Source organism: Protopterus annectens, chromosome 2.part1 (genome assembly GCF_019279795.1).
Source record: "Protopterus annectens isolate FY-2018-M chromosome 2.part1, PAN1.0, whole genome shotgun sequence".
NCBI lineage: Eukaryota > Metazoa > Chordata > Ceratodontiformes > Protopteridae > Protopterus > Protopterus annectens.
This window is the reverse complement of record NC_056729.1, coordinates 951,715,017-951,740,804: the sequence shown is the minus strand read 5'-3', so window position 1 is coordinate 951,740,804 and position 25,788 is coordinate 951,715,017. Positions and strand designations below refer to the sequence as shown.

The 25,788-nt window shown below is 41.6% G+C and overlaps 1 protein-coding gene across 1 annotated transcript in view; it reads right to left on the bottom strand.

Moving 5' to 3' along the window:
* FBXL5 (F-box and leucine rich repeat protein 5) overlaps positions 1-25,788 on the bottom strand; it is a 2,105,165-nt gene that overhangs the window by 987,880 nt on the left and 1,091,497 nt on the right. Inside the window, exon 6 of the mRNA XM_044062581.1 lies at positions 18,030-18,155. Coding sequence (XP_043918516.1) covers positions 18,030-18,155 — 126 coding nt within the window. The remainder of the gene's footprint in view (positions 1-18,029; positions 18,156-25,788) is intronic.

Below are 25,788 nucleotides of genomic sequence, written 5' to 3'. Positions count from 1 at the left end.
CGATAGGTCAGGGAGAAGCAACATAAAATAGTTTGCCTTAAAAAAAAAAAAAAAAGGCAATGGATAAAAGTCACAAACATACAGACTCAAAGTCATGTTGGGCTCCCACTCCATTTCACATCTCCTAGCGAGTGGCTTAAAGTCAGCAGGTCAGGCAGAAACATATGCTTCTATATGATAACTAGCTGAGTTACAGGTCTGAAAGACATCAAAGGCTCATTTTATCATCACTTCTCTCTGCTGTAGGAGACATTGATACTAAATAAACATTTAAACTAGTCCTTGGATGGTCCATTTTGAACATTTTGAAAATGTATATTTTAATGTAAGCAATTTATTCCCCACGATTGTTAAGGCAGAAACATTTTGGTCATTACCAATGACCTCCCTGCAGCTTTGAGACTGTATAATGTCTCAGCTCCCCAGATTGCTTATAAAAGGGGAAAGGCTCCCACAAATGTTTAGGAAAAGCTAGAAAAACTGAAATGGCTACTATGGATACATGTTTGTGGCAATGGTCATTTTGCTTTTATGCTGAGACTTCCTACAGAGATGCAGTGTCAAACAAAAATTCTGTCTCTTATTTAAGAATGTGTGAATAATCAATTATGTCTCAGTGTATCTAAGAGATAAATGTACTAACTGAAGGTTTTTATTTTAATATTTTTTTTTGTTTTGTACTCACTATTATTATTTTGCTACGTTAGCTCAGTTTTCGCTATTTTATTTTATTTTTTAAATTCTGTCTCTGATATATCATCATCCCAAAAAGGCTGAATACTCTCAATGTCCTTCATTGTATTTCTCAAGTCAAAATTTTGAGTTTGCCATGTTTGGTTTGCAATAACATGCAAATGGATGATGTATATATGCCAATGCCTGAAATATACAGATGTGAGTCTTGGCATAGGGGATAGAGCAAGTACACCTCCTTGAATCTTAAGAGGAGATATTACTCCCAGTAAATGTAGTTAGGTTTTAAGACTTGTGTCAGAAGAGGAAAAATAAAATGGTAACCATTTGAAATGTATGTGACATCCTCAGTAAATGCTGTAATATAAAAACCGAAAAGTTGAAAAATATGGACTTGTATATAATAAGTACAAGATGGCTATTTCTCAGAATATTTTATTTTCTCTGATGTATGGCAATCTCAAAGTTGGTATATTTTAGTCTGGGGAGATTGTGGAGCTAGTCTTCACATTGGGTTCGTATTATAACCTCAAACTTGTAAAAGTTCGAATGTCATGTGGTCAACACCATATGATCAGACTTTTAGAAGTTCGAAGGTTAAAACAAATGGCTCCGTACGGCACAGAATGGGAAAATTTCCCTTTTCTGCACTTAAGTGCGACCTCGGAGTTGGTATATTTAAATAGCGGGGGTGTCGAGGGTGCAGTCCCATGTGGGGGGTGCAGAGGGCTTGCCCCCCTGCTAAAAGCATTTCGGTAAGTTTTTCTTTTTTTTATTTTTTATTATATGTTAAATGTTTCAAACTTCGCTCATATGGTGTTGATCATATGAGGTTGAAGTTCAGAAACTTCAAGTATATAATATAGACCCTTCACATGAAGGGTGTAAGGGGGGGCATGAACCCTGCAAAAAGAGTTTTTAAAAGAGAGGACCAATGTTCTATATTCACTCTTCTCCTGTATTTTCAGTCTTTTTTTATGGTGTATTGGAAGGTGTATCACCAACACTGACATTTCAACAGGGAGCCAGTAAAACAATATGCATTTACCTGGAATATTAAAATTCTAAAAGTTCTCAAAATCATTCCCTATACAATACAAGGTGGGGTGGAGGGAGTCAGACTTGTTTTGGCACTAAAATCATTGTAGTTTGAAACCATTTCATTCAGGTATTGTTTGGATGGTAAAATTTCACTTGTAGACCAATCAAGCAAGCTATCCTTTCTTTCTATAAGTCTTTAACTGTACAACTCATAAATTAAGCCATTACTTGTCAGCTTGTATGGTACAACATAAACTGAGCCTTATGTTATGCAAAACAATTGAACAAGTATCTGCTTTTTAACAAGACTCTTAATATTTGAAGTATAGTTAAACCTGTACAAACAAAATCTGCAAAAAAAAATCTTGGGCAGCCAATTTAGTTTAAGATGGAAGTGCTGCGACAAATTTGTTTTCACTTACTCATACATGCATTTCTTTTGGCCCATGCACCAGTGGATTACTGCCACTTTTGGGCAGAGATCCTAACAGCAAAAGTGCCACTCTAGCTTTAAGATTATTGAACCATGGAATGAATAACTGCCTGCCCCTTCCTTTACAGAAAATGTTAGCACATTTTTGCCAGGTTTTGTGGTTACCCATAAGACATCTTATAGAATGATGAAAATCTATCTTAGTGTCTTGAAAGAGGTAAGATTCAGCTGCATTACCATTGGTTATAAGGGACACGGCCTCTCTGGTAAGGCATTCAGTTAGATAACTGCTTCTTACTATAGCATACTCAGCAAGAAAGACATGCTTACCAGGGAGATCCCAATACTGTTGAGTATGTTTGTCACTATTAAAGAACCAGTACAGACATGTATCACAAACAAAGGCATGTACATGCCTTTGTACACGATAATGTAACTGTACAAGTATAAAACAAATACTATGAGTTTTAATTTTTTTTATTAAAAAATGCTGCTTTGTAGCCATTCAGTATCCCTCTAGTCTGCCTTTTGCTTATAACTGTAATCTTGTATATACATAATATGACTGTATTCTTACTTTGATGCCTCATTTTTTTATTTTAATAGAAGTAGCCAAGTAGCTTAAGTATTCATTGTTAAAACATTCCTTATCCTGAAACTCAGATGATTCTGTTCTCCATCCATCCATTTTTGCCATTACAGATACAGCTCATGCAATTGCAACATCCATTCACATCATCTTTTTCATGCAAAATGTATGTATACTCTTGACCGGTTACTGCAGAGATCTGTAATGATAGTTCCCCAAGCAAACCCAAATTATTGTAATGAAAGAAGTTTTGTGTTGCATTTTTATTACTTTTAGTTTTACAGCAAGTAAAGAGGGTTGAGATTTTTTTTTTGTGTGTGTGTGTGTTGTATGATGTGGTTTGTCAAATATGCAACCCAAATAGTCAGACTGCAAGAAAAAAACAGACCTTCAGGATCTGTTCTGGTACAAGCAGGTATGCCCAATTCACATGGTTTGTGGAGTGTATGCATGTGTGCATAATTGGTCGGACTATATGCACTAGTGAATGAGATAGAGTGAGAGAAACAGATTGGTGTGTGCCTTAACTTTCCACCATCCATGAGTTTGCCTCTGTTTCTCATAAAATGTGAGGTTTTCTGACAAATCTTTGTAGGCTGCAGTTGCTAAATGAGACAATTGATGTCCTTCAGAAAATGCACATTAATGTTAATGTTAAATCTATTATTATTACAACCTTTTCAGTGTTTAAGAGGATTAGTTAAAATTTCCCTGATAATGAATTTTTGTCCACTTATTCTTGAGCTAGAAGATTGTGTGCATGTGTGTGTGATGGACAGGGGAGACTGTATATGTATGTATGTATGTGTGTAAGAGACAAGGAAGAGATTGGTGAGTGGCTTGATTCTCAACTGTCCAAGTTCACAAAATATACATGATTTTATCTCAGGTTTTGGTTTATGCCTTGTATAACTTTTGATGTGGGTTTTCATGCTGTTTCAATGAATGTGAGTTTTGCCATTTCAATGGATATGAGTTTCAAGGGCAGACAAGTTTACTGCTCATGCTAAGTCTGTTTTCATTGCGAGACTGTATTGTTTGTTTAGCAAATGGCTATCTGTGTTTGTGCTATTTCAATATCTGTAATCATTGTAGAAGCAAATAACAGAATACATGTATAGTAACTGGTGAGATAATCAAATAATGGAATACTGGAATGGCTAAGGAGAGGGCTGCTGCTGGGGATTGCTGCAGGAGGGGCTGCTCTGGGGTGGCGGTCTATTACCCTTCCTAGAACCCTATTTGGCCATGATCTGGCTCTGGTATTTCAAGTAGAAAATACATAAGCAAAGGTAGCTGCAGTTTAACTACATTACAAGGTATCTTTTTCTTCCTATGCATTTAAATAATTTAAGGAAATGACTGGAGTGGTTTTCTTGGGGAATGACCCAGTGGATGTGGCTCAAATAGGGGTGTTTCATGAGTGTGGAGCTTAAGGGGCACCAGAGCACTACTTCGCCTAGGGCACCATTTCGGCTAAGGCCGGCCCTGGACATACTAATGGCAAAAGGACTATACATTGAAAGGAATAATAATGTGGCAAACTGTTGCGCTGGGGCTTGTGCAAACATTATAATACTGAAGTAGCTGAAAAACACTGGAAACTTGAGCCACAAATCATCATAGAAAATGAAGTCTACATCACATAGGATCACCCATTATCAACAGTTCAAAAGACAGATAACTGGTGTCAAAACCATGGCCTTAAGCTAAATGCCAATAAGTGCATAGTCATCCCCTTTGGAAAAAACAAAGTACCTACAAACTACCACATAGGTGGTAGCCCCCTAAATACGGAAGACATAATAAGGGATCTGGGGACCCAAGTAGATAGTAACCTCTCCTTTGATAATCACATTGCCAAAGTGGTTAGAAAATCCTTTTATGTGGCCCACCTAATCACAAAAGGGTTTCCATCCGTATTGAAAGCGGTCATTGGGCCCCTCTACACATCACTCATCAGACCCATCATAAAGTACAATGCCCCATCTGGGATGTACCTTACAAGACACCTGCAACAACTGGAAAGACCACAGAAGTACCTCACCAAGAGGATCACTGGCCTCAAGCAGATGCTCTCTGCAGCTCGACTGAAGAAACTCCAGGTGTACACGATTGCACACCGCCTACTCAGAGGTGATCTCTGCCTGACATACAAGGCCATGTCCAACCCAGAATTGATGGACACACTCCACCTAAAGAAAACCATATCCCCTCGATCCACACGCTTCAGGGATCTAAACCTCACCACAACAATAAATAGGACATGCTGGAGGGATAGATTCCTGTCCCAGAGACTTCCCATGCTCTGGAACAAGATTGCAATCTACATTAGGCAAAACTCCTCGCTAACCCTCTTCAAGAGAAACCATGACGAGTGGATGGGAAACAGAAAGAGTGGTCCTTTTCACCACTCTGTACTAGATTAGTAGTAGAACATTTGTAGTTATTAGGTAAATACTGCACCACACTGACCTGCAATTAACTTAGCTTGGTTTTCCCGTTTTCATTTTAGCAGCTGGCTTAGTCCAGTTTTTCTGACTCTCAACCTTGCATTACTTTGTGTCTATCCCTTACCCCACCTTGAACCTGCACACCTCCCCACCCATTTCTGCTTAATTACAGAGGTATCAAAAAGCCTGATGTAGAAAGGCACCATCATACTCCTAAAGTTTTTGTACATTTAAGTCCATCCGGGTGTTTCCCACCTTGCTGCAAAGTTAAAGAATAACCTCCTGCTAACCTGAAGAAGCCCCTGAAGCTGACTCCTTGCCTGGCTTCATAAAGCTTGCACTCCTAAAGTTTTTGTAATTGTATGTTGCAAAATACCTTTTTACTACCCTTCTGTAGTGCCTATAACTGTTGTTAACCCTCCGGTGTGAGATTTAGTAGCCTACTGCAGACCCAAAGCCACTTCCTCCCTCCACCCTTTTGTCCCTTCATCCTATATATATATATATAAGCTATAGCTTCTTGCCTACCACCTCCAGCTGCTATTACTCCCTTAACTACTAGGTGGCAGTCTTTACCTACACTATATCCTAGCATTAGCATTAAAACTAACTATCCCTCAGGTCCAACACCCATTCTTATGCATTTCAGTACAATTCTAATCCCTCTCTCCGCACATGAGAACCTCACTCTTGCTTTACTAAATCATCTACACATATCTGATAAGCTTATATACTCTGCTCGCCGGTTTTCACTTTAGTTACTTCTGTATTATGCCAAACACGAAAGACAGCTGATTATCTTTTGGCTGAACTTACCTTACTGCCCTTGCCCACTCCGTTCGCTCTGCGGGCTCACTCCGCTCCCCTACCCTACCCCCAATTCTCACCCACCCCCAGGACACCCATCCTTATACTGCTAGAAGCCACCCCCCCACCCCACATCAACCAATAGCTCGACGTATCTCGTTACATACTCAACCAACTGTTACGAATTTACTCACACCTTCCACTATCTATACTCCTGATTAAGCAAACCCATTGCATATTTGCCCTTCTATAACCCCTTATTTTCTCATTACTTACATTCTCACATTCTCTCATTATGTCAACCCCTGGCTTACTAAAACTCAATAATTTCCTCCTCTTGCCCATAATTCTTTCCACTCTACTTCTATCTCATAGTCTCACAGGCTATGAATTCCTAAGCTCATTTCAACTTCTACATTCCTTTAAATAAACTTCCCTTTTCTATCTATCAGCCTCACAAACCCACAGTAACATTACATCCTCATCAGCCTACCTTCTCCCACAGTTTCACAGATTAAACCATATTAAGTATTTACAAACCAGAAAAATAGACCCTATTTTATGTAAACTAGCAAAACTTCCACACAATCCTCAGTACCTACTATTACACGGCGACATTCACCCAAACCCAGGGCCTGGTAATACCTTCCCTGACTCTCATTCTTCCTTCACCTCTATTTCCCATACCCCCTCTTCTTCCTCGAACTCTCTTCTCATTGCCCACCTCAATATTTGTTGTTTAAATAACAAAATTACCCAACTTCATGCCCTACTAGACTTGCATTCCTTTGGCATCCTATATCTCACAGAAACCTGGCTCAAACCAGTGATATCATCCCTCCAGGTTATAACATCCTTAGAACTGACCATCCTAACAAAAAGGGTGGGGGGGGGGGGTAGCAATATTGTTTAAATCTGAACTACAGGTAACCTCACTAAACACTCAACCTCCCTCACCTACCAATGCTGAAATCTTAATATCTAAGCTCCAAATTAATGCTAATAAATCTATATACATCATTTGCTTTTACATCCCCCCAGGCAACAACATAAGTACTCTTGAAAATATCCTTAACTGGCTTTCCACATCATTCCCACAAGAAACCATTCTCCTTGGAGACTTAAATATTGACTGTAACTGAAGGAGTGACCTCAGCACAATAATCTAGCAGTAATTGGTCGTTTTGGACCATTTCTAGCTCTTTGAAGTTCCCTGCATAAAAATCCATTTTTGCGAGATTGTCGCCTAATCGGGTTTAAACTTTTTCCGGCTCCACTGAGTCTGCTCTTCACTTTTTCCCTTGGAACTGCTCTAATTCTCAAAGTAAGCATCCTATTCTCAATCCAAGACCTTGCACTTGCCCAAATAAGCAATCTTGCATTTTAGCACTAATATACTAAAAGCACTACATCCTCATATACCCTCTAAGACTACCTTGTCCCCTATTGGTCCTTTTAACTGTGTGATAAAAGAGTCCCCTATACTACTCTAGCATGTCCAAAGGTCAGTTAATGGTCTCCTCTCCAGTCCAACTGGTGAATCTGGGAATCTTGAGGCAATGTTACAACTGTCTCATGTACACAGACAACCCTCTCCCCCTCCAGACAGGATCAAACATATGTGAGAGATGCAACCATACAGCCAAACTGGAGAGGCAAAACTCTCTCACCTCAAAACTGGTGTAACCAGACCGGAGGAGAAGGTAACATCACACAGCACTAATCCAGTCTCGCATAGTCCTACCACAACAGCAATCCAACCACACAAGCACACAAAAACATATTCGGAGGCTCTAATCAAAACTCTACCTAAACAGCAGAGACCTCCAAAGCAAATATCCAAGCAAATTCTGTCCCACAACAAAACACGAGCAACACATAGCCCGCAAAGTCAGAGTGCCAAACAGTCACAGCCCTTAAGGCAGAACAACACACCTGACACACTTGTAATAGGTGATTCTATAGTCAGGCACACTGACGTTCCGCTCACCAGGCTGAATAAAGAGAAGGTCACAGTGAGCTGCCTGTCGGGTGCTAGGATCCGCCACATTACGCAAGCACTCAGGTCGCTCCAAAGCAAGTACAAGTACGACTCGGTCATAGTACACGCTGGTGTGAACGATCCGAGACGTACCTCCCTCGACTACATGAAAAGAGACATAAAGGAGCTCTCCGATCATGTAGCCCAGGCCAGTATGACTCTGACCTTGAGCAGCATCTTACCCTCACCTAGAATGACGCCACAATATAAAGACAAAATGATCGATTTTAATAATTGGCTAAAATTTTGGTGTCATTCAAAGGGGATCCAGTGTCTGTCAGCCTGGGATGACATGCTTGACAAGCCACGTTGCTTCACAAGGGATGGCTTGCACCTGTCTCCCCTGGGCTTTCGGATACTGGTGAAGGCTCTTGCCACCCCTACAGTGCCTTTTTTAGGCAAGGCTCAAAAGTCAAACCCACCTCCTTAGAAAACACTAAGAACAAGAAACTAAGGGCAATGCTGCTAAACGCCAGAAGTCTAAACCTCAAAATGCATGCACTCGAATCTCTCCTCAGTATGGAGAACACTGATATCTGTGCAGTGACAGAAACCTGGTTCAAGGCTCCAGAGAGCACCCCAGCACTACCAGGTTATACCTCATACCATGCTTTTCGGCCCCAAAACCCGGACCGAATTACAAAAGGAGGGGGAGTATCTATATTTATCAAGGATACCCACACCTCCAGGTTAGTAGCATTGCACGAAGCATCAGAAACCATCCATGTGCAACTAACAGTGGGCAAAACTCCATTTCAGTTTATAGCATGCTACAGACCACCGTCTCAAAATCAGGAATCCCACTCGGCTTTCCTGAAAACACTGGAGAACATGAAGATCTCTCCAAACACCATTATATTGGGTGACTTCAACTACCCGAACAATGACTGGGAGCATTACTCAAGCCCCAACACCCTTGCCCAAAGGTTCCTGGAATTCATAAACTCAAATGCTATGGAACAACTGGTCAAAATTCCCACAAGAGGGGAAAACATACTGGACCTGGATCATCACCAACATGGGGACCCTATGCTCCACACCAGAGGTACTCCCCTCATTGGTAAGATCAGACCATAAATTAATTTCACTGGATATCCAAAACCCGACCCCACCCCCAGCCCAGAAAACCACAGTGAAGAACTTCTCAAAAGCGAACTTCCCACTTCTCAAATCCGAAGTGGAAACTACGGCCCAAACCACGGAATCCTATATAAATGCCTTCTATGGACACCTCCAGGAGTGCATGGACCATGCTATCCCAAACAAAACCAAGACCCAAGCGTCCAAAGGCAGGCATCCAGTCTGGTGGACCCCAGCCATAAATAAGTTGTACAACAGGAGGAGGAAGCTACTACATGATAGAGCAAAATCCCTAAAAGGGAAGGCATCTCTGATCAGTACTAGCAAAAAATTACGATCCATCATAAAATCCTCCAAGGCCAGTTTCGAAAGAAAAATTGCACAGGACACAAAATACAATCACAAGGCCTTCTTTAGCTATGTTAGGAACCTGGGATGCAACTCCCAGGTTTGTTCAGAGTTGATTCTAAATGACAAAAAATACACTGAACCCACAGACATTGCCAACATCCTGGCAGACAGGTTCAGTGCAAACTTCTCCCCCCCTTTTCCCCCCTAAAGAGCAAATATCTATCCCAGTAGAGTGCAGCCTCCAAAACATCTCAGATGTCCAGGTGAAGGCCGCCCTTTCCAAGGCAAAAAACATTGCCTCAATGGGACCAGACAGTGTCCCGGGTTGCGTCCTACACGAACTCCAAGAAGAACTAAACCCACACGTAAAAATGCTGTACAATCTCAGCCTCACTACGGGATATGTACCCAAAGAATAGCGTACAGCAACAGTGGTCCCGCTCCACAAAGGTGGTGCCTCAACAGACCCTGGTAACTATTGCCCCATAAGCCTGACTAGCCTTATCTGCAAAGCCATGGAGAGGATCATCATGGAACTCAAACAAAGACATTGGGGACCTACAGACATTGGATCCTACTCAGTTCGGCTTTGTCAAGGGCAGATCCTGCCTCTTGAACCTGGTTGACTTCTTCGAAACAGTCACCAAGGCCATAGATGAAGGGAAGGTAGTCCACACGGCCTATCTGAACCTCGCAAAGGCATTTGACACAATACCCCACTCAGGCATCATAGATAAGCTATCCAGCTTAAACATAAACCCCTATGTCACAAGATGGGTGGCTAACTGGCTCAAAGACAGAACCCACATAGTCAGAATTGCCGGAGTCATGCCCGACTCGAAACCGGTCACAAGTGGTGTCCCACAGGGCTCGGCCCTGGGACCTCTCTTGTTCGGCATTTACTTTTCCGAGGTACAGGCCAGCACGGGAAGACTATGGCTGACTAAGTTCGCGGATGACTGCAAGCTGGGAGGCATTATTGACTCTCCAGCTGGCACGAACATCCTTCAAAAAGGTCTCACAGAGACGGATAACTGGTGCCAGAGCCATGGCCTAAAGCTGGATGCCAAGAAGTGCGCAAAAATAAAGTGCCCACAAACTACCATATAGGTGGAAACCCATTAAATACAGAAGAAGTAATTAGGGATCTGGGGACCCAAGTTGATAGCAATCTCTCCTTTGACAACCACGTTGCCAAAGTGGTTAGAAAGACCTTCTACATAGCCCACCTTATCACGAAAGGATTCACATCCAGATCAGGGGAGGTAATAGTGCCCCTCGATTCATCCCTCATCAGGCCCGTCATAGAATACAATGTCCCTTTTGGGATGTACCTTGCCCGCCACCTGCAGCAGCTGGAAAGACCCCAAAAGTACCTCACAAAGAGGATCAAGGGACTCAAGCAGATGCCATATGCTGCCAGGCTAAAGAAACTCCAGCTTTACTCAGACGCATACCGCCTACTTCGAGGCGATCTATGCCTGACATACAAAGCTATGTCTAACCCAGAATTAATGGACATGCTCCACCTCAGAAAATCCAAATCCCTTAGAACCACGCGCTCGAGGGATTTGAACCTCAGCACAGAGCTAAATAGAACGTGCTGGAGGGACAGATTCATAACACAGAGGCTCCCTTCACTTTGGAATAGAATACCGATCCATGTTAGGCAGAGCACCTCACTGACTCTCTTCAAGAGGAATCTTGATGAGTGGATGGGAGATCGTAGATTCACCCCGCGGATTACTTCTGTGTCTCTGCTAGACAGAGGCTCAGTAAACTAACCTTAAAAAGGGCATAGCAAACTCAATTCTAAGGAAGGGTGGCGAAAGCCAAACACACTCGGGCTAGGCTTGTAAATGCCCCAGGGCAGATAGCCTAGTATGAACCTATGAACCTATTTCTGGCAAACATACATCTCACATTAATCTCTATGGCTTCTATCAAACTATCACTGACCCTACCAGAACCCATAAACCCAGCAACAAAAAAACTACCTTAGACTGGATACTAGTCAACAATAACCCCCAGTCTTACAAGATAGGCATATACTTCCTAATATTAGTGACCACTCTCTTACCTTTATAACTAGACAAAAGATCACCATTCCCACTCAACTAAACCTTAGAACCATCCGGAACAAAAAGAACCTGAACCTAGGTAACTTTCCAGCAGAGCTAAAAGCCTGCAATTGGTCACCCCTAAAATATCTACCTCTCAATGAAGCAGTCTCTTTTTTTTAACAATACATTCTAAAAATCCTTGAGCACCATGCCCCCTCTCGTACTATTAAAATTAGGAACAAACATGCTCCCTGGCTTTCAAATGGGACAAGGCAAAAAATGACACTGAGAAATAAAATCTGGAATATATGGAGAAGTACCAAAGACCCTATTGATCATTTAAACTTTAGAAAGCTCAGGAATGCCACTAAAAAAAATCAATATTCCTCAATAAAAAAAACTATTACCTTAAATTCCAACAAACCCAATATCTAAACCAACAAAAATTCAGGTCAGGATTAAATAAATTACTCCATCCTGGACAAGCCAAAACACATACCCCCCTCTAACTTGACTCATAATTCTCCCAACCAAATTGCTGATATTTTTAACAATTTTTTTCAGAAACTGTTCAATCTTTAGCAAATACCTTACCACCTATTACCACCACTGACTCATCCTTGCCAACCACCCTACCCCAAGTATTACAACTGCAGCCTGTCCCAACATCCCTCATACACTCCCTACTTCTTAAGCTTTAACCATGCATTCCATCAGCTGACCTCCTCTCAGCTGAATACCTTCAAATGGCAGCTGGAGTGCTTGCCTACCCTGTTTCCATCTTAATTAACAGAACCATTACAGAAAGTTCCATTCCATCCCTCTGGAAAGTCTCATATATTATCCCACTGCATAAGGCTGGGAACTCAAATGAACTCTCAAACTTCCACCCCATAGCCCTACTTTCCCCCTTAGGAAAAATTATGGAGAGATGTATTCACAGTCAGCTACTTGATCATCCCCTCCAAAACCACCTGCTAGTTGACTGCCAGCATGGTTTTAGGCCTTTCCATAGTACTACAACTGCTCTACTATCCTTTTCTGACTGCACTAATAAAAATCGTAACAGCTTACTGTCCTCAGCCCTCTTATTGACCTCTCAAAAGCATTTGATATGGTTAATCATCAATTACTGCTAAACTCACTCAAATCACTTTCACTAGATACCCAGACAGTTAACTGGTTCAAGTCCTATCTAGGAAATAGACAACAAGCAATCCTCTGGGAAAATAAACTATCTACTCTTCTCCCTATAACTCTTGGAGTCCCACAAGGCTCTATTCTGGGACCCCTCCTCTTCACTATTTTCATAAATGATCTGAAAATCTCCCTTCCACAAACCACCTGCATACAATATGCCGGTGACTTGACATTAATATGTTCAGCCTCCTCACCTGCTGGACTTCATTCGAGTACCCAAGCAGTATTTACCTTAGTTGAAAACTGGTTCCATCAATGCTGTCTCCTCCTTAACCCCCAAAAAACTAAATTGGTACTATTCTCTCCCACTCAGAAGTCTCCTACCATCAACTTCACAATTACATCTAATAATGGTACTGTAATAACTCTGGACACAACCACCAAACTTTTAGGTGTAACAATTGATCAAAATCTAAACTTCGACACACATATCAACCTAACCATTAAATCAGTTAATAAAAAACTTGGTTTCCTCTACAAACTTAAACCCTATCTCACACCTCTAGCTAGGACTGCTATTGCCCAAACTCACTTAATCTCCACCCTTCTCTATGCATCCCCAATCTATACCAACTTATCCAAAAATAATCTTCATAAGTTGGAAACAGCCTATAATAACATAGCTAGATTTGCCACTGGTGCCCCTTTTCAAACCCACCACTGACAAAATCTTAAATTGCTAAGATGGCTGGAATTGCAAAGCCAGATTCTTTTCCAGTAACTTACTACTATACACAAGATCTTACACCATCTCACAGATACACACCCATACTCTCTACCCTCATCTGCCCATATAAAAATCTAACAACCCTTCGATCAGCTAATAAGGTACTAGTAGCTACCCTAAAGTCCAACAACAAATCTGGAGATAGCTTGTTCTCAAACTCTATTGGTAACTCTTGGAACACTCTTCCAACTGAACTAACAGCCCTTTCTTCTACCCCACGTTTCAAGAAGCAATTAAGAATCTTCCTTAAAGCCCAATGGCTTTGCCCATGCACAAATTCTGACTGACACTTTCTCCCCTAGCAGGACCATTCTTTACTATCTTTAACGTGCTATTTCAGGTGCTCTGATATTCTCTATTAATTCCTACTGTAGTAGCTCACCTCCTAAGGTTTGGTAAACTTTATAAACAATGTTACCCTAATAAAAATGTTTTGCTCCATCTTAGCAAAACCAAATCTACTCGAGCTACACGCTCTAGGGATATAAACCTCAACACAACAATAAATAGAACATGCTGGAGGGATAGATTCCCTTCGCAGAGACTTCCCTTACTATGGAACAGGGTCCCGATCTACATAAGACAGAGCCCCTCACTATCACTCTTCAAGAGGAACCTTGATGAGTGGATGTGTAACAAAGTTCACACCGGGGATCACACCAACAGCACTACTAGATAGGGGCCAAGGGTACTAGCTGCTAATACAAGGCTCTAAGGAACTACTAAAGGGGCGGTGAATACCGCACAACGTGGCTGGGCTAATATATGCCTTCAGGCAGATAGCCCAGTACCAACCTATGAACCTATTAATCCTTTTACTCAAAATTTGTAACTTATTTAGTTGGGTATGTTGGCAAGTTACTGTAACAGTACTATATAAATGTTCTTCTATTTGAAATGTTTTACCTGTCTGATATTATCTGTATTGTATATGGTCAAGATTTCTGTCTTGTAAATTGTCTTAATGTGGAGCTTTTCTCCAAGGGCCTCCACTGAAAATGAACATACATCCAGTCGGACTATCCCGGTCAAAAAAAAAAAAAAAATTTTACTCCAGGGATCACTTCAATGGCTCTGCTGGACAGAGGCACAGGGAACTAATCTAAGGGGAAGGTGAAAGCCAACACATTCTGGCTAGGCTTATAAATGCCTTTGGGCAGATAACCTAGTACCTACCTATGAACCTAAGATGTAAGAAAACCATATATAGTAGTCCATGAAAATAACACAAAAGTAGCATTGATCGTTGAAATCACTATACCCAGTGACTAGTGTCTTGCGTACAAGAAAGACACAAAATCATAAATATCAGGATTTGCAGGCAGAAATGAGACCAATGTGGAAGTAAGATACCCAGACAGTTCCAGTAATAGTAGGTGCAACGGATCTTATAAAAATGAATATATAATCGTATTTAGCGGTGGTGCAGCGATAGCATTGTTGCCTCACAGCAAGAGGTTCTCCCGTTCGATTCTTGGGTTGGGTTGGGAGTGCCTTCTGTGTGGAGTCTGCATGTCCTCCCCATGGTCGAGTGGGCGTTCAAAAGACTTGCGTCGAATGGGCGTGCCTTCATTGAAGGTTGGGCATCGGGCTGGCAACTCGACACCATAAAAAAAACAAAAAAACAAAAACAACTGCCAATCATTAGTGGACCGGAGTTCTGCTGTGGCGACCCCTAACCCCGAAGACAAACAACAACAGCCAATACACGTAAATCAGTACGAACTGCAGAGGGAATAGTTGCTGGGCACATTGTGGGTGCTGCGAACAGCACTTCTGGCTAACATCAAAGATTGAAACAATACTAATTTCATGAACTTTAATCATATTTTGACTTAGGAATGGGGTCCATTCATGTCATGGTATTAGAAACCCAAAAGATTTGGGAAAATTGAGAGATATAAAAGTCTAGAGACTCCCCAGAGGGGAAAGGGTAGAAGACAAAATGCAAGAAATAGAAGAGAAAAACCAATGGCCTAGCTGTTTTGACTGAGTAGGGCAGTGGGGAAAGGAGGAAGACAGCAAGGTAAAGTTTTATCAGAAAACAAAGGTAAACCAATAAAGTAGATGCACAACCTGAAAAGTCTACGGACTGAGCAAAAAACACACTAAAATTAATCACTTACTTGCCTGAAAGAAGTAGAAAGCTCTCTCTTAAAAGCTTGAGCTCATCAGAGATGTCACTGTTTTGAAGTCAGTAATAAGAACTTAAAGGATAATCAGCAGGCAGGGGGCTTATGAACATGGGAGTGCGAGCTAGTAAGATATTGCTGGTGTCAAAGGGTCTCTGCAGACTTTGGAAAGACTGTGGTTCTTGACAGTTTCTAGCCCAAGCCATATCAGGCATCCACCTTCCTGAAGACTTCATCATAATGGCCCAATAGCCACTGCCTGTAATCTAAGTGAAGCACATGAAGTGTCCCCTCTATGCCTGAAACAGCAGCACCTGCGAGCATAACCAACATAAGCCTGTTATTTTTTACTCCTGTTCAAATAACGTTGACTCTGACCGACAACAACATCCCTACCATGTTATACAGACATGTCTGATGCATAGTGGGACCAGACTGTAACTGATGAGCACAACCTGAAAAAATACTTCGGATATCATGTTTTCTGTGTAACAATGTCACTTTGTAAAAACTGTAGCTTACAGTTACTAACCAGACATTGCCACCTTGCTAGCACTATGTACTGCATCACTTGTCCATGTCATCTCATCCAGCTCTTGGTACGTGCTTACTCCTTCAGCTGCTACTGCACTGATGTTAGTCATGGGGTGTCTTGCAGATGGCATAATGCAACCACACAAATAGGATGTCACACCTGCTTCCGCACAGCCACATTAGGCAGCATGGAACATGTTACAAATATCTTGCTAGATGTCTCTATGCAGTACTGCAGAGACCCAGTGGATGCATCCAGACAACTAAATCATGCCTTCCTCAAACAGAATACATATTCAATGATGTCCTGTGTTTAGGCAAGGGGAAGGTAACACTGCAACATATCTCTGCCAAAGTTTCAGGGTTGTGCACAAGAATTATAACTTGAGTTCCAGCAAGTAGCCAGCATCACCATAAAAACACAACTCCATAACAGCGTGTTTTGCAGGGAGGGAAGAGTTACACACTCACACTCACACTCTCTGCATGTAGGTATGCGGTTTTCCACACTGTGGAAACACTTGGTATAGACAGCCCTGTTAGAAATCACCACAACAGAAGTGGGCCTATGAGTCAGACATATGCCACATGTGAAAACTGTAAGAAGTACCCTCTGCGCGCACACAGTGGAAATAACCTCTGTGCATCACAGATGACCTGTCAAGCTCAGGGAGTTGTAGTTCTTATTAATACACATCTGTCTGAACTTATAAGTACAGTCTATGAAACCCAGTACTTCAGGAAGATGTGCTACATTTTGGAAGCCACACATGCTGCTTGTTGTCTCCCCTGCAGTCCCAAGGAACCATTTTTTTTTTACATGCAGCAGCATAATACAGGCAGCTAACAGATATGCATGTATGCATGAGCAGATGCCTACAAATTTCCAAAGTGCTCCTAGGAGGTTACAGAAATGTCCCTGTGGTTAATATGGTACATGTACCTTGGAATCCATGCACAGAGGAAGACCACACATCCCCATGTGGGCAAAAGCCTAATCCCCTCTGCAGCAAGCCAAACTCTCATCCTTTGTGAAGATCTGGAAAGTCAGCCACAGTCTCTAGTACTCTCATGACCTATGCTTGTCAGGATATGCACCTGTGAGTAAATGTTAATCAGTACCTACTGCTGCAAACTGAAAACATGACTACAAGATGCAATGCAAGAATCTTCTGAGTCCTTTTTTCTATATAGAAAGCCAGGCAAAACTGGGAACAAGTATTAGTTCTGACATCTCTGAATTTCAACATTTTTCATTACCATCACTTAAATCTCAAATCACTCATTTGTTTGCAAGGTATTGTTTCTCTATTATAAACATCTGCATTCACAGAATACTGTAAAATGTGAGCCACTGCACAGTTAGCAATCTAGGAATCTGCAACATGCCGCACTTTGCCAAAAACCATGCAAGAGCTCTTTATGCACTACACAAGCCATCTATGAATTCCACCCTATTTAAGGGAGAGGGATTAAATACATTACAGAAAGCGGAACATAAGAGCATTACCCAAGGATGAAGAAATCGGAAAAGGCAGATCTGTGTATTCCTGCAGAAGACACCATGCCAATTAAACTCAAAGCATATGCTCTGAGACCTCTTTACAGCATGCTCACATAAAAGCCCTGAGAAATATGCTAAATGGATAATAACCCTTAAGGAGCTGGTATCTACACACTTAAATGAATAGTCTTACATTTTCAAAAACAGATTAACATGGGATTAAGGTGCTGCCATTAGTCCTTGTGGTACACACAATATGCAATCAGTCATAAGCTCCCCACTTCAGTGGTAGACTGATAACTCATCACCATCATATAGTAATGTGAAAATATGTTGAAAACCTTCAGGGAATGGAAAGTTCAAAAAGGTAAGCATGTTTACCAGACTCGTCAATATCAGCATCTTCATCCCACTCCTGGAATGCCTGGCTCTCTTTGGACCTACTGATTACCCATTCCTCATCTGGTTCTTCATCAAACTCTCGTGGAGGCCCACTGTACCAGTCACCTTTATTCAGACAGAGAAATAAATGCAGCATTTTGAATCAACAGGTATGGCACTCTACTTCTGTTCATTACCTGCCTAGAAAACACAGTCCACAGGAATTGCAGGTACGTTCTTCTAATATTTAAAATCTTTTCTTAAAAATTCAACACTATAACAACATAGCTTTGAATTAATGTATTTTAAGCTAAGATGCATTTTAATTTATTATTCCACAAGATACAGACTTCAGCACTGCACAAGTATCATAATACCTCCACCAGAACTATCAGCATGCATGAAAAATGCACTGGATAACCATTCAAGTGAACAGGCTCAAAAAAGTTCTCTATATGAGATACTTGCCATAAACAGACACACAATCAGTTAATTCTTTAAGACAGCCATGTAAAGTGAGTTGATACTTGGACACAATCTTGCAGGTGCCCTGTCAGACTAGTTTTTCTTTTTCTTAATCATAAGCTCCTATGGTTTTGAGCACACATCTGCAAGCCCTTAATATACATGTCCATACAAGGTGTCAAAACTGCACAGACAGACTCAGAATCCCCCGTTCAACTCCCACTGTATATGGGAGGAACATCTTCCACTGAAAAAATGGCGCTCATTAGATATCGCGGGAACACATCTGCAAACAGAGATAAATAAAATATGACTAAAGTGATTATCATTGCCATCTCAAAGCAACAGAATCTCCAGTTCAGTTCTTTGCTGGAGTGCCTTCTGTGCAGAGAATGTATGTCCTCCCTGTGCTAATGTGGGATTTCTTTCAGTACACCAGTTTTATCTTACATCCTCAAAATGTACGGCAGGTAGACTGACAACTCTAAACAGTCAGTGTGCACATGTGCTTGTGTGAGACAGAAGAAAGGCCCAGCAATATACATTTGCTCTCTACATGAGTAGTAAAATTCATAGGGTATTCATAGGTTAGTACTAAGTTAACTGCCCTTCCGAGCCATTTTAAGCCTAGCCAATTATCCCTTGTGAGACTCAAACCCTGCACCTTGTGTTTGTAAGGCAAACACCTTAACCATTAGGCCACCCTCCCAACCAAATAAACCCTATGGATGGCAGTGGCCGTCGGTGGTGTCACTACAAGGCTGACAATAACCTGACAGCCATGTATAACTAAATCTGTAGCACTCCTACAGGAATATCTGTAACCAGGTATTCAGACACTCTCCTCACATAAAGGGGATAAAGGTGAATAGAGAGATCAACAGATATGGGGGAGTACTAATGTACCTCTGATATAAAACTTCAAGGTTCTTCTGCTGAAATCTGACATTTAAGCAGAATTTTAGTATCCAAAAAACACTAAACTAAAGGAAGCAGACAAGCCACTTGAAAAGCTTCAGAAGGTAGACTCAAGAGTACAGATTTCTTGGATAGACTGCGCATTCCTTGAGTGAAGACTCAATCCACAATGCAGAAAACTGACTACACTATAAACATCAGCAGTGGATATTACTGAAACAAAAAACTCAATCCAATCTCCTACTCCTCCCCTCCTCTCCCTCTCTCTCCAATAAAACACATTCACAGTACTAGTACAACCTAATGGCAGGTTAGCAAACTGTTGGCAACCAGATCAAAGTCTGGATAGCAGATGCCATTATTCATTACAAAGAAAGATGACACAAACACACTGTTCACTTTCCAGAACTTATGCATCCTACAGTGATTAAACAAAAGATGAAGCATGGAGGAAAAATTCTTCCCTGGATTCTCCCTCAGGAAGAGAAGGAACAAGAGTAAAATTGTAGAGTAAAGACTAGACACCACCTACAGAAAGAAACAAGGGTTAGTGCTAAGGAAAGTAGACTTGAGTAAGGAACATACCACAACAAAAGATGTTTAAATAGGATCACTGCTGTTTTAATAATATTTAGGAACATAGTAGCAAACATTTGATATCAACCCATCAATCAGAGCTCTCGGTCCTTCCTCACAGGGCTAACTCTTCCAGCCTAAGGGCATCATCAAAAACTGATACACTGATGAGGTGTTCCATGCCATCTTCAGTTTTTTCTTCCGTGTGGACAAGGCCAGAATCATGACGGACCATAGGCTGCTCCTGAGCAATTCCCTATAATACTTGACAGCAATACCAAGGCAACAGACATGGTTTGAGTCACCCCTACAATCTGCCCTTTCCAGAGCCCAGGCAGGCATCCTGACAACCCAGTTTCCATAAAGGTAACTGAAGTAGAAGAAGCAATACCTGCACGTTTGTTGGGAGATGAAGTGGTACCTTTCCAGCCCTAGGAGGTCCATAAAACACCAGAGGGGAAGAAGGAAGAGAAGCTATACTGTAAAGCAATATTACTCAAACATCTATTAAGACAAGTTCATATGTACTTGCTGGGTTCCATACACTAGATCGAATTTTCACTAATTTGAAATAGTGCATGGAATACTCACTGCAGCGAAAGTGCACTTACGTAATGTTCAGTACAACGAACGGGTGTTGTACTGAACTTCCGTGCAGTACTCATGGACCTTAGGGTTAGAGTAAGGGTCATAGTAAGGGGATAGCCCAACCCATGCCCTAACCCTAAGGTCAGTGACTATCGCACCATAGTGGAGGACATAGCTTGTTTTTCATGTCCTTCACTGTGCTGCGGTGTTTTCGGTGAAGTACACTTACACAAAAGTTCACTTTCATTAAAGTGAACTTTCGCAGAAGTGAGGCTTCCTATTACAAGTTCGAAGTAGTGAACTTTCGTTCTTGTAATAGGAATCCGTACTTGCTAGGCTACTGATTTACATTCACACTGCAGATTTTTAGTCCTTATATTTTCTGTATGAATAACCCAGAGGCGAGTAGAACAGGGATATGTTACATTTACTAGCTGACCTTTTCCATGTGCTACACCAGAAGTGAATTTATGGTTTCTCAGAGTCATCTAAATGATACTTGGATACAGTAAGTAGTACATTAATTTATGTGAAGTGGATGACTGTTCCATAGAAATGGTCTTCCATGTGATATATAGCTATCCAGCCAACATATCTTGTTTATGCTGTAAAAGAAACAGAGATCCCTTGATCAGGTGTTTATGCTACTACTGGACTTCTGCATGTGCAATAAGTCTGACAGGCTAGGGTCTGCTGAGGCTAGATGCGAAGTAGAGGTAACCTCTACATAGCTTGTATGACAGTGAGATGAAGGACAAAGCTTTGATATGGAGCCTACACAGTTTTTACAGATTTAGCTCCTTGATTTTCTTTTACTGAGAAATTGTTGTGCTCTTTCCATTTGTGACAAGTACTTGGACATGTACTTACCAAAAGGCCTATATTCAATGACTGACCTAATGAGAGCAAAGTACAGTCATCGGAATGGTTACATCCCTGGACCTGGAAATGTGATGAAAAAAAGACTTCCTTACAATAGTGGAAATGAGTTGATCAAAGTATAGTTTGTTATTGACCATTTCACACTGAGCTAATTGGAGGAAGGGCATTGAGCAAACTGATCTGTGATATACAACATTAAGTATCCTGTTTTTTGCTTATTTTTACGAGTTATTTATAGCACTTTTGTCTGATGCATACTTTTCTAGCTAGTTTCACTGTGTGTGAGGTATTAACTGGAAATGTTCTACATTTGTTAAGCATCTGTTTGGGTTTATTTTGATTTCCTGCCAAGGAATGTATCATACAACTTATTTTATTTGCGGTTAAAAGCATTTTCTAGAGTCTCCTTTCTCCTTTATCTGTTTAAAACTTTCATTTAAAGGCTCACTGCTGCTTTTCTGCTGTGATAAACTTTTCTGCAGTTTTTTTCTGCCTAAGTAGTGTGGGCAGTTGTAGCATTGTCCATATTCAGGCTTGTGTTTTGGGCCTAGTTTGTTTGTTTAGGCTGTGTGTCTGAGCACATGTTCCAGGCCATCTTAGTTTAGCCAAAGCCATTTTTGCATTTCAGTGAGAGGAAAGTGTTTATGGTCATTGGCTGATTGGGGTCACCTGGACTACGGCTTGGAGTAAGCACCTCATTGGCTCTTTCGAGCTTTTTTTAAAGTCGTTTCAGGTTTCAACTTTGTTACTTAAGAAGTTAACTTGTGAGTGTTTCTGCCATTTCGCACCGAGCTAATCAGAGGAAGGGAAATGAGCAAACTGCTCTGTGACATACAACATTATGTATCCTGTTTTTTTGCTTATTTTTACAAGTTATTTATAGCACTTTTATTGTCTGCTGCATACTTTTCTAGCTAGTTTCACTGTGTGTGAGATATTAACTGGAAATGTTCTGCATTTAAGCAGCATCTGTTTGGGTTTGTTTGTTCTGATTTTTGTTTTCCACCATCCCTCCCTATTGGTATCCTGTTCTTATACTTGGTGGCTTTGCAGGTGCCCACCCCTACTGTAACTTTGGTCTGGGACACTCCTCCCAGTCTAGTGTCATTACCTCATTCTACCTAATACAGGGAGAACATTTGAAAACGCCAACCCACTTAGTTTCTTAACCTTGAATTATCTTCGGCCCCTTCCTTTCTCCCTTTCCACTTTACAAAAAAAAAATTCTAAGATTGTTTCCTGCCTTTCTTGTAAGTAGTCTAGTCCAGATACAGATTTGCTGTATCCAGCCCCCAGGCCTTTCTGTGTTGGAGGGAAGCCTTCTAGCTTATCAGTGGGAGTAGTAAGCACTAGGTAGCTCATCTAATTAAAAAAAAAAAAAAACACTTTATACATTGCTGCTTAGCTACGGTTAAACTATTCCCGGCGCCATAAAGTCTGCTCTTTGAATTTTCCCTTAGAACTAGCCATTTTTTTTTAGTTTTAGCACTCAAATCTGTTTCTTTGAGCTCAGCACTTGTTCAGAACTCATTGTAAGCACTAAGTAAGCTACAAATTACTACAGCGCTCAACTTTCCTCACTTGTCTAGAGGAAAACAGTTTTCAGTACTTAATAAACACCTATCCAGGCATGTCTAAGGGTCATCTCCAGGTGTTTTCTCCTGTCTACCTGATGAATCTGGGCATCTTGGGACAATGCAGCAATTGTCTCATGTACAGAGACAACCCTCTCCTTTTACCACCCAACACTACAACCTGTGAAAGATGCACTTATATAGCCAAACTGGAAGCAAAGCTCTCTTCACCCAAGACTGGACTAGACAGTCAAGAGGAGAAGGTAAACACTTGCACCACACCACACTCATCACATAGTCCTTCAAAACCTACAACACCAAAACACATACATAGAAACACAAAACACACACCTACATTCGGGGAGGCTCTCAATAAAAATCTGCCCAAGCAACGGTGACCTCCAAAGCAGAAACACAAGAAAAATGACACAATTCACAAACTCAGTGTGTCACTCAACCACAGCCCATAAGGCATAACAGCGTACCGAACACTCTAGTCATAGTGACTCTATAGTCAGGCACACTGATGTTCCACTCACCAGGCTAAACAAGGAGAAAGTTACTGTCAGCTGCCTGTCGGGTGCCAGGATCCGTCACATAATGCACGCACTCAGGTCACATCACAAGTACAAATATGACTCTGTCATTGTCCACGTTGGTGTGAATGACCTGAGACGTACCTCCCTGGACTACATGAAAAGAGACAGAGGAGCTGTCCGATCTTGTAGCCCAGGAGGTATGACCCTAGCCCTGAGTAGCATCCTGCCATCACCCAGAATGATACCACAGTACAAGGACAAAATAACTGACTTCAACAATTGGCTAAGATTCTGTTGTCATTCTAAGGGAATCCAGTATCATGTCTGCCTGGGATGACATGATCGACGGGCCATGATGCTTTGCCAGAGATGGCCTGCACCTGTCGCGCTTGGGATTCCGGATACTGGCTAAGGCTCTTGCCACCCCTATAGTGCCTTTTTAGGCAAGGTTCAAATGACAAATTCACCACCGTAACTGGTACAAGCAAGCAAAATCTAAGGGTAATGCTACTCAATGCTAGAAGTCTAAAATGCACTCACTCGAGGCATTCCTTAAAATGGAGAACATCAACATCTATGCAGTGAGAGAGACCTGGTTTAAGGCTCCAGAGAGTACCCCTGCATTACCAGGCTATAATTCATACCACACCTTTCGGCCACCTAATCTGGACCGAAACACTAAAGGCGGAGGAGTGTCCATATTCATTAAGGATATCCACACCTCCAGGCTAGTTGCTCAGCATAATGCATCCGAGATTATCCAAGTGCAACTAACTCTGGGCAAGACCGCAATCTAAATTGTAGTTTGCTCACATTCCCCACCATGCCCCAAGATTCCCACTCCTCATTTCTTGTTACACTGTAAAATATTAGGGTACAACCTAACACCCTAATAATGGGTGATTTCAAATACCCCACTATTAACTGGGAAAACTACTCATGTACCAACTCTTTTGCTCAACATTTTCTGGAATTCATAAATTCCAAAATCTTGGATCAACTTATCCACAAACCCACCAGGGGCTGCAATATCCTAGACCTGGTCATTACCAACATGGGCAACCGGTCTTCCACACCAGAAGTAAATTCCTTGTTGGTTAGATCCAACCACAAGTTAATCACCCTAGACATCCACATTCCGCCCCCACCCCCCATTAGGGAAACCACTGTAAAAAATTTCTCCAAAGCCAACTTCACGCTTCTTAAGACAGAAGTAGCAAACTTCACGACACCCATGCAGACGGACAATAGATGTACGACTGATGAATCCTACACAAATGCAGTTTATAAGCACTTACACGAGTACATGGATTGTGCAATCCGTAAAAGAACCAAGATGTTATCCTCCAAAAAAAGGAAGCCTATCTGGTGGTCCCCTGCCATAAACTCTACAACAGAAGAAAGAAATTGTTGCAAGAGAGTAAAATCCCATGACGGGAGGAAGTCCTTGGTCAGCCTCAGTAAGAAGCTGAAATCTCTCATAAAATCCTCCAAAGCTAATTACGAAAACAAAATTGCCATTGATTCTAAAGACAATCACAAAGCTTTCTATAGGTATGTTAAGAATCTCAATGGCAACACTCAGATCTGCTTGGAGTTACAGCACAATGGCACTAAATATACAGAACCAACTGATATTTCAGTGTTAACTTTACCCCCCTCTCACCCCCTAAAGGGCCCATCTCTATACCAGAAGAATGCAAAGTTCCTGTAATCACGGCTGCACAGGTAAAAAACACATTCTCCAAAGATAAGAGCACAGCATCCATGCGACCCGACAACATCCCAGGCTGCATTCTACACGAACTATAGAACGGGCTGGCATCCCACCTAAGTACCATGTTCAATCATTGACTCACCTCAGGCTTTGTGCCCACTGAATGGCGCTCAGTGACAGTTATCTCACTCCACAAAGGGGGAGCCACCACGGAACCTAGGAACTACCGCCCCATTAGCCTGACAAGCTTACTCTGCAAGGCTATGGAAGGTATCATCATGGTACCTATAAACAAAGACAATGGTAATCTCCAAACTCTGGACCCCACCCAGTTCGGGGTTGTAAAAGGTTGCCAACTGGCTCACTGACAGAACCCACACTGTGACTTCAGACTAGTGACAAGTGGAGTACCACAGGGTTCAGTCCTGGGTCCTCTCCTGTTTGGTATCTACTTCTCTGAAGTACAGGCTAACACAGAAGGTCTTTGGCTAACGAAGTTC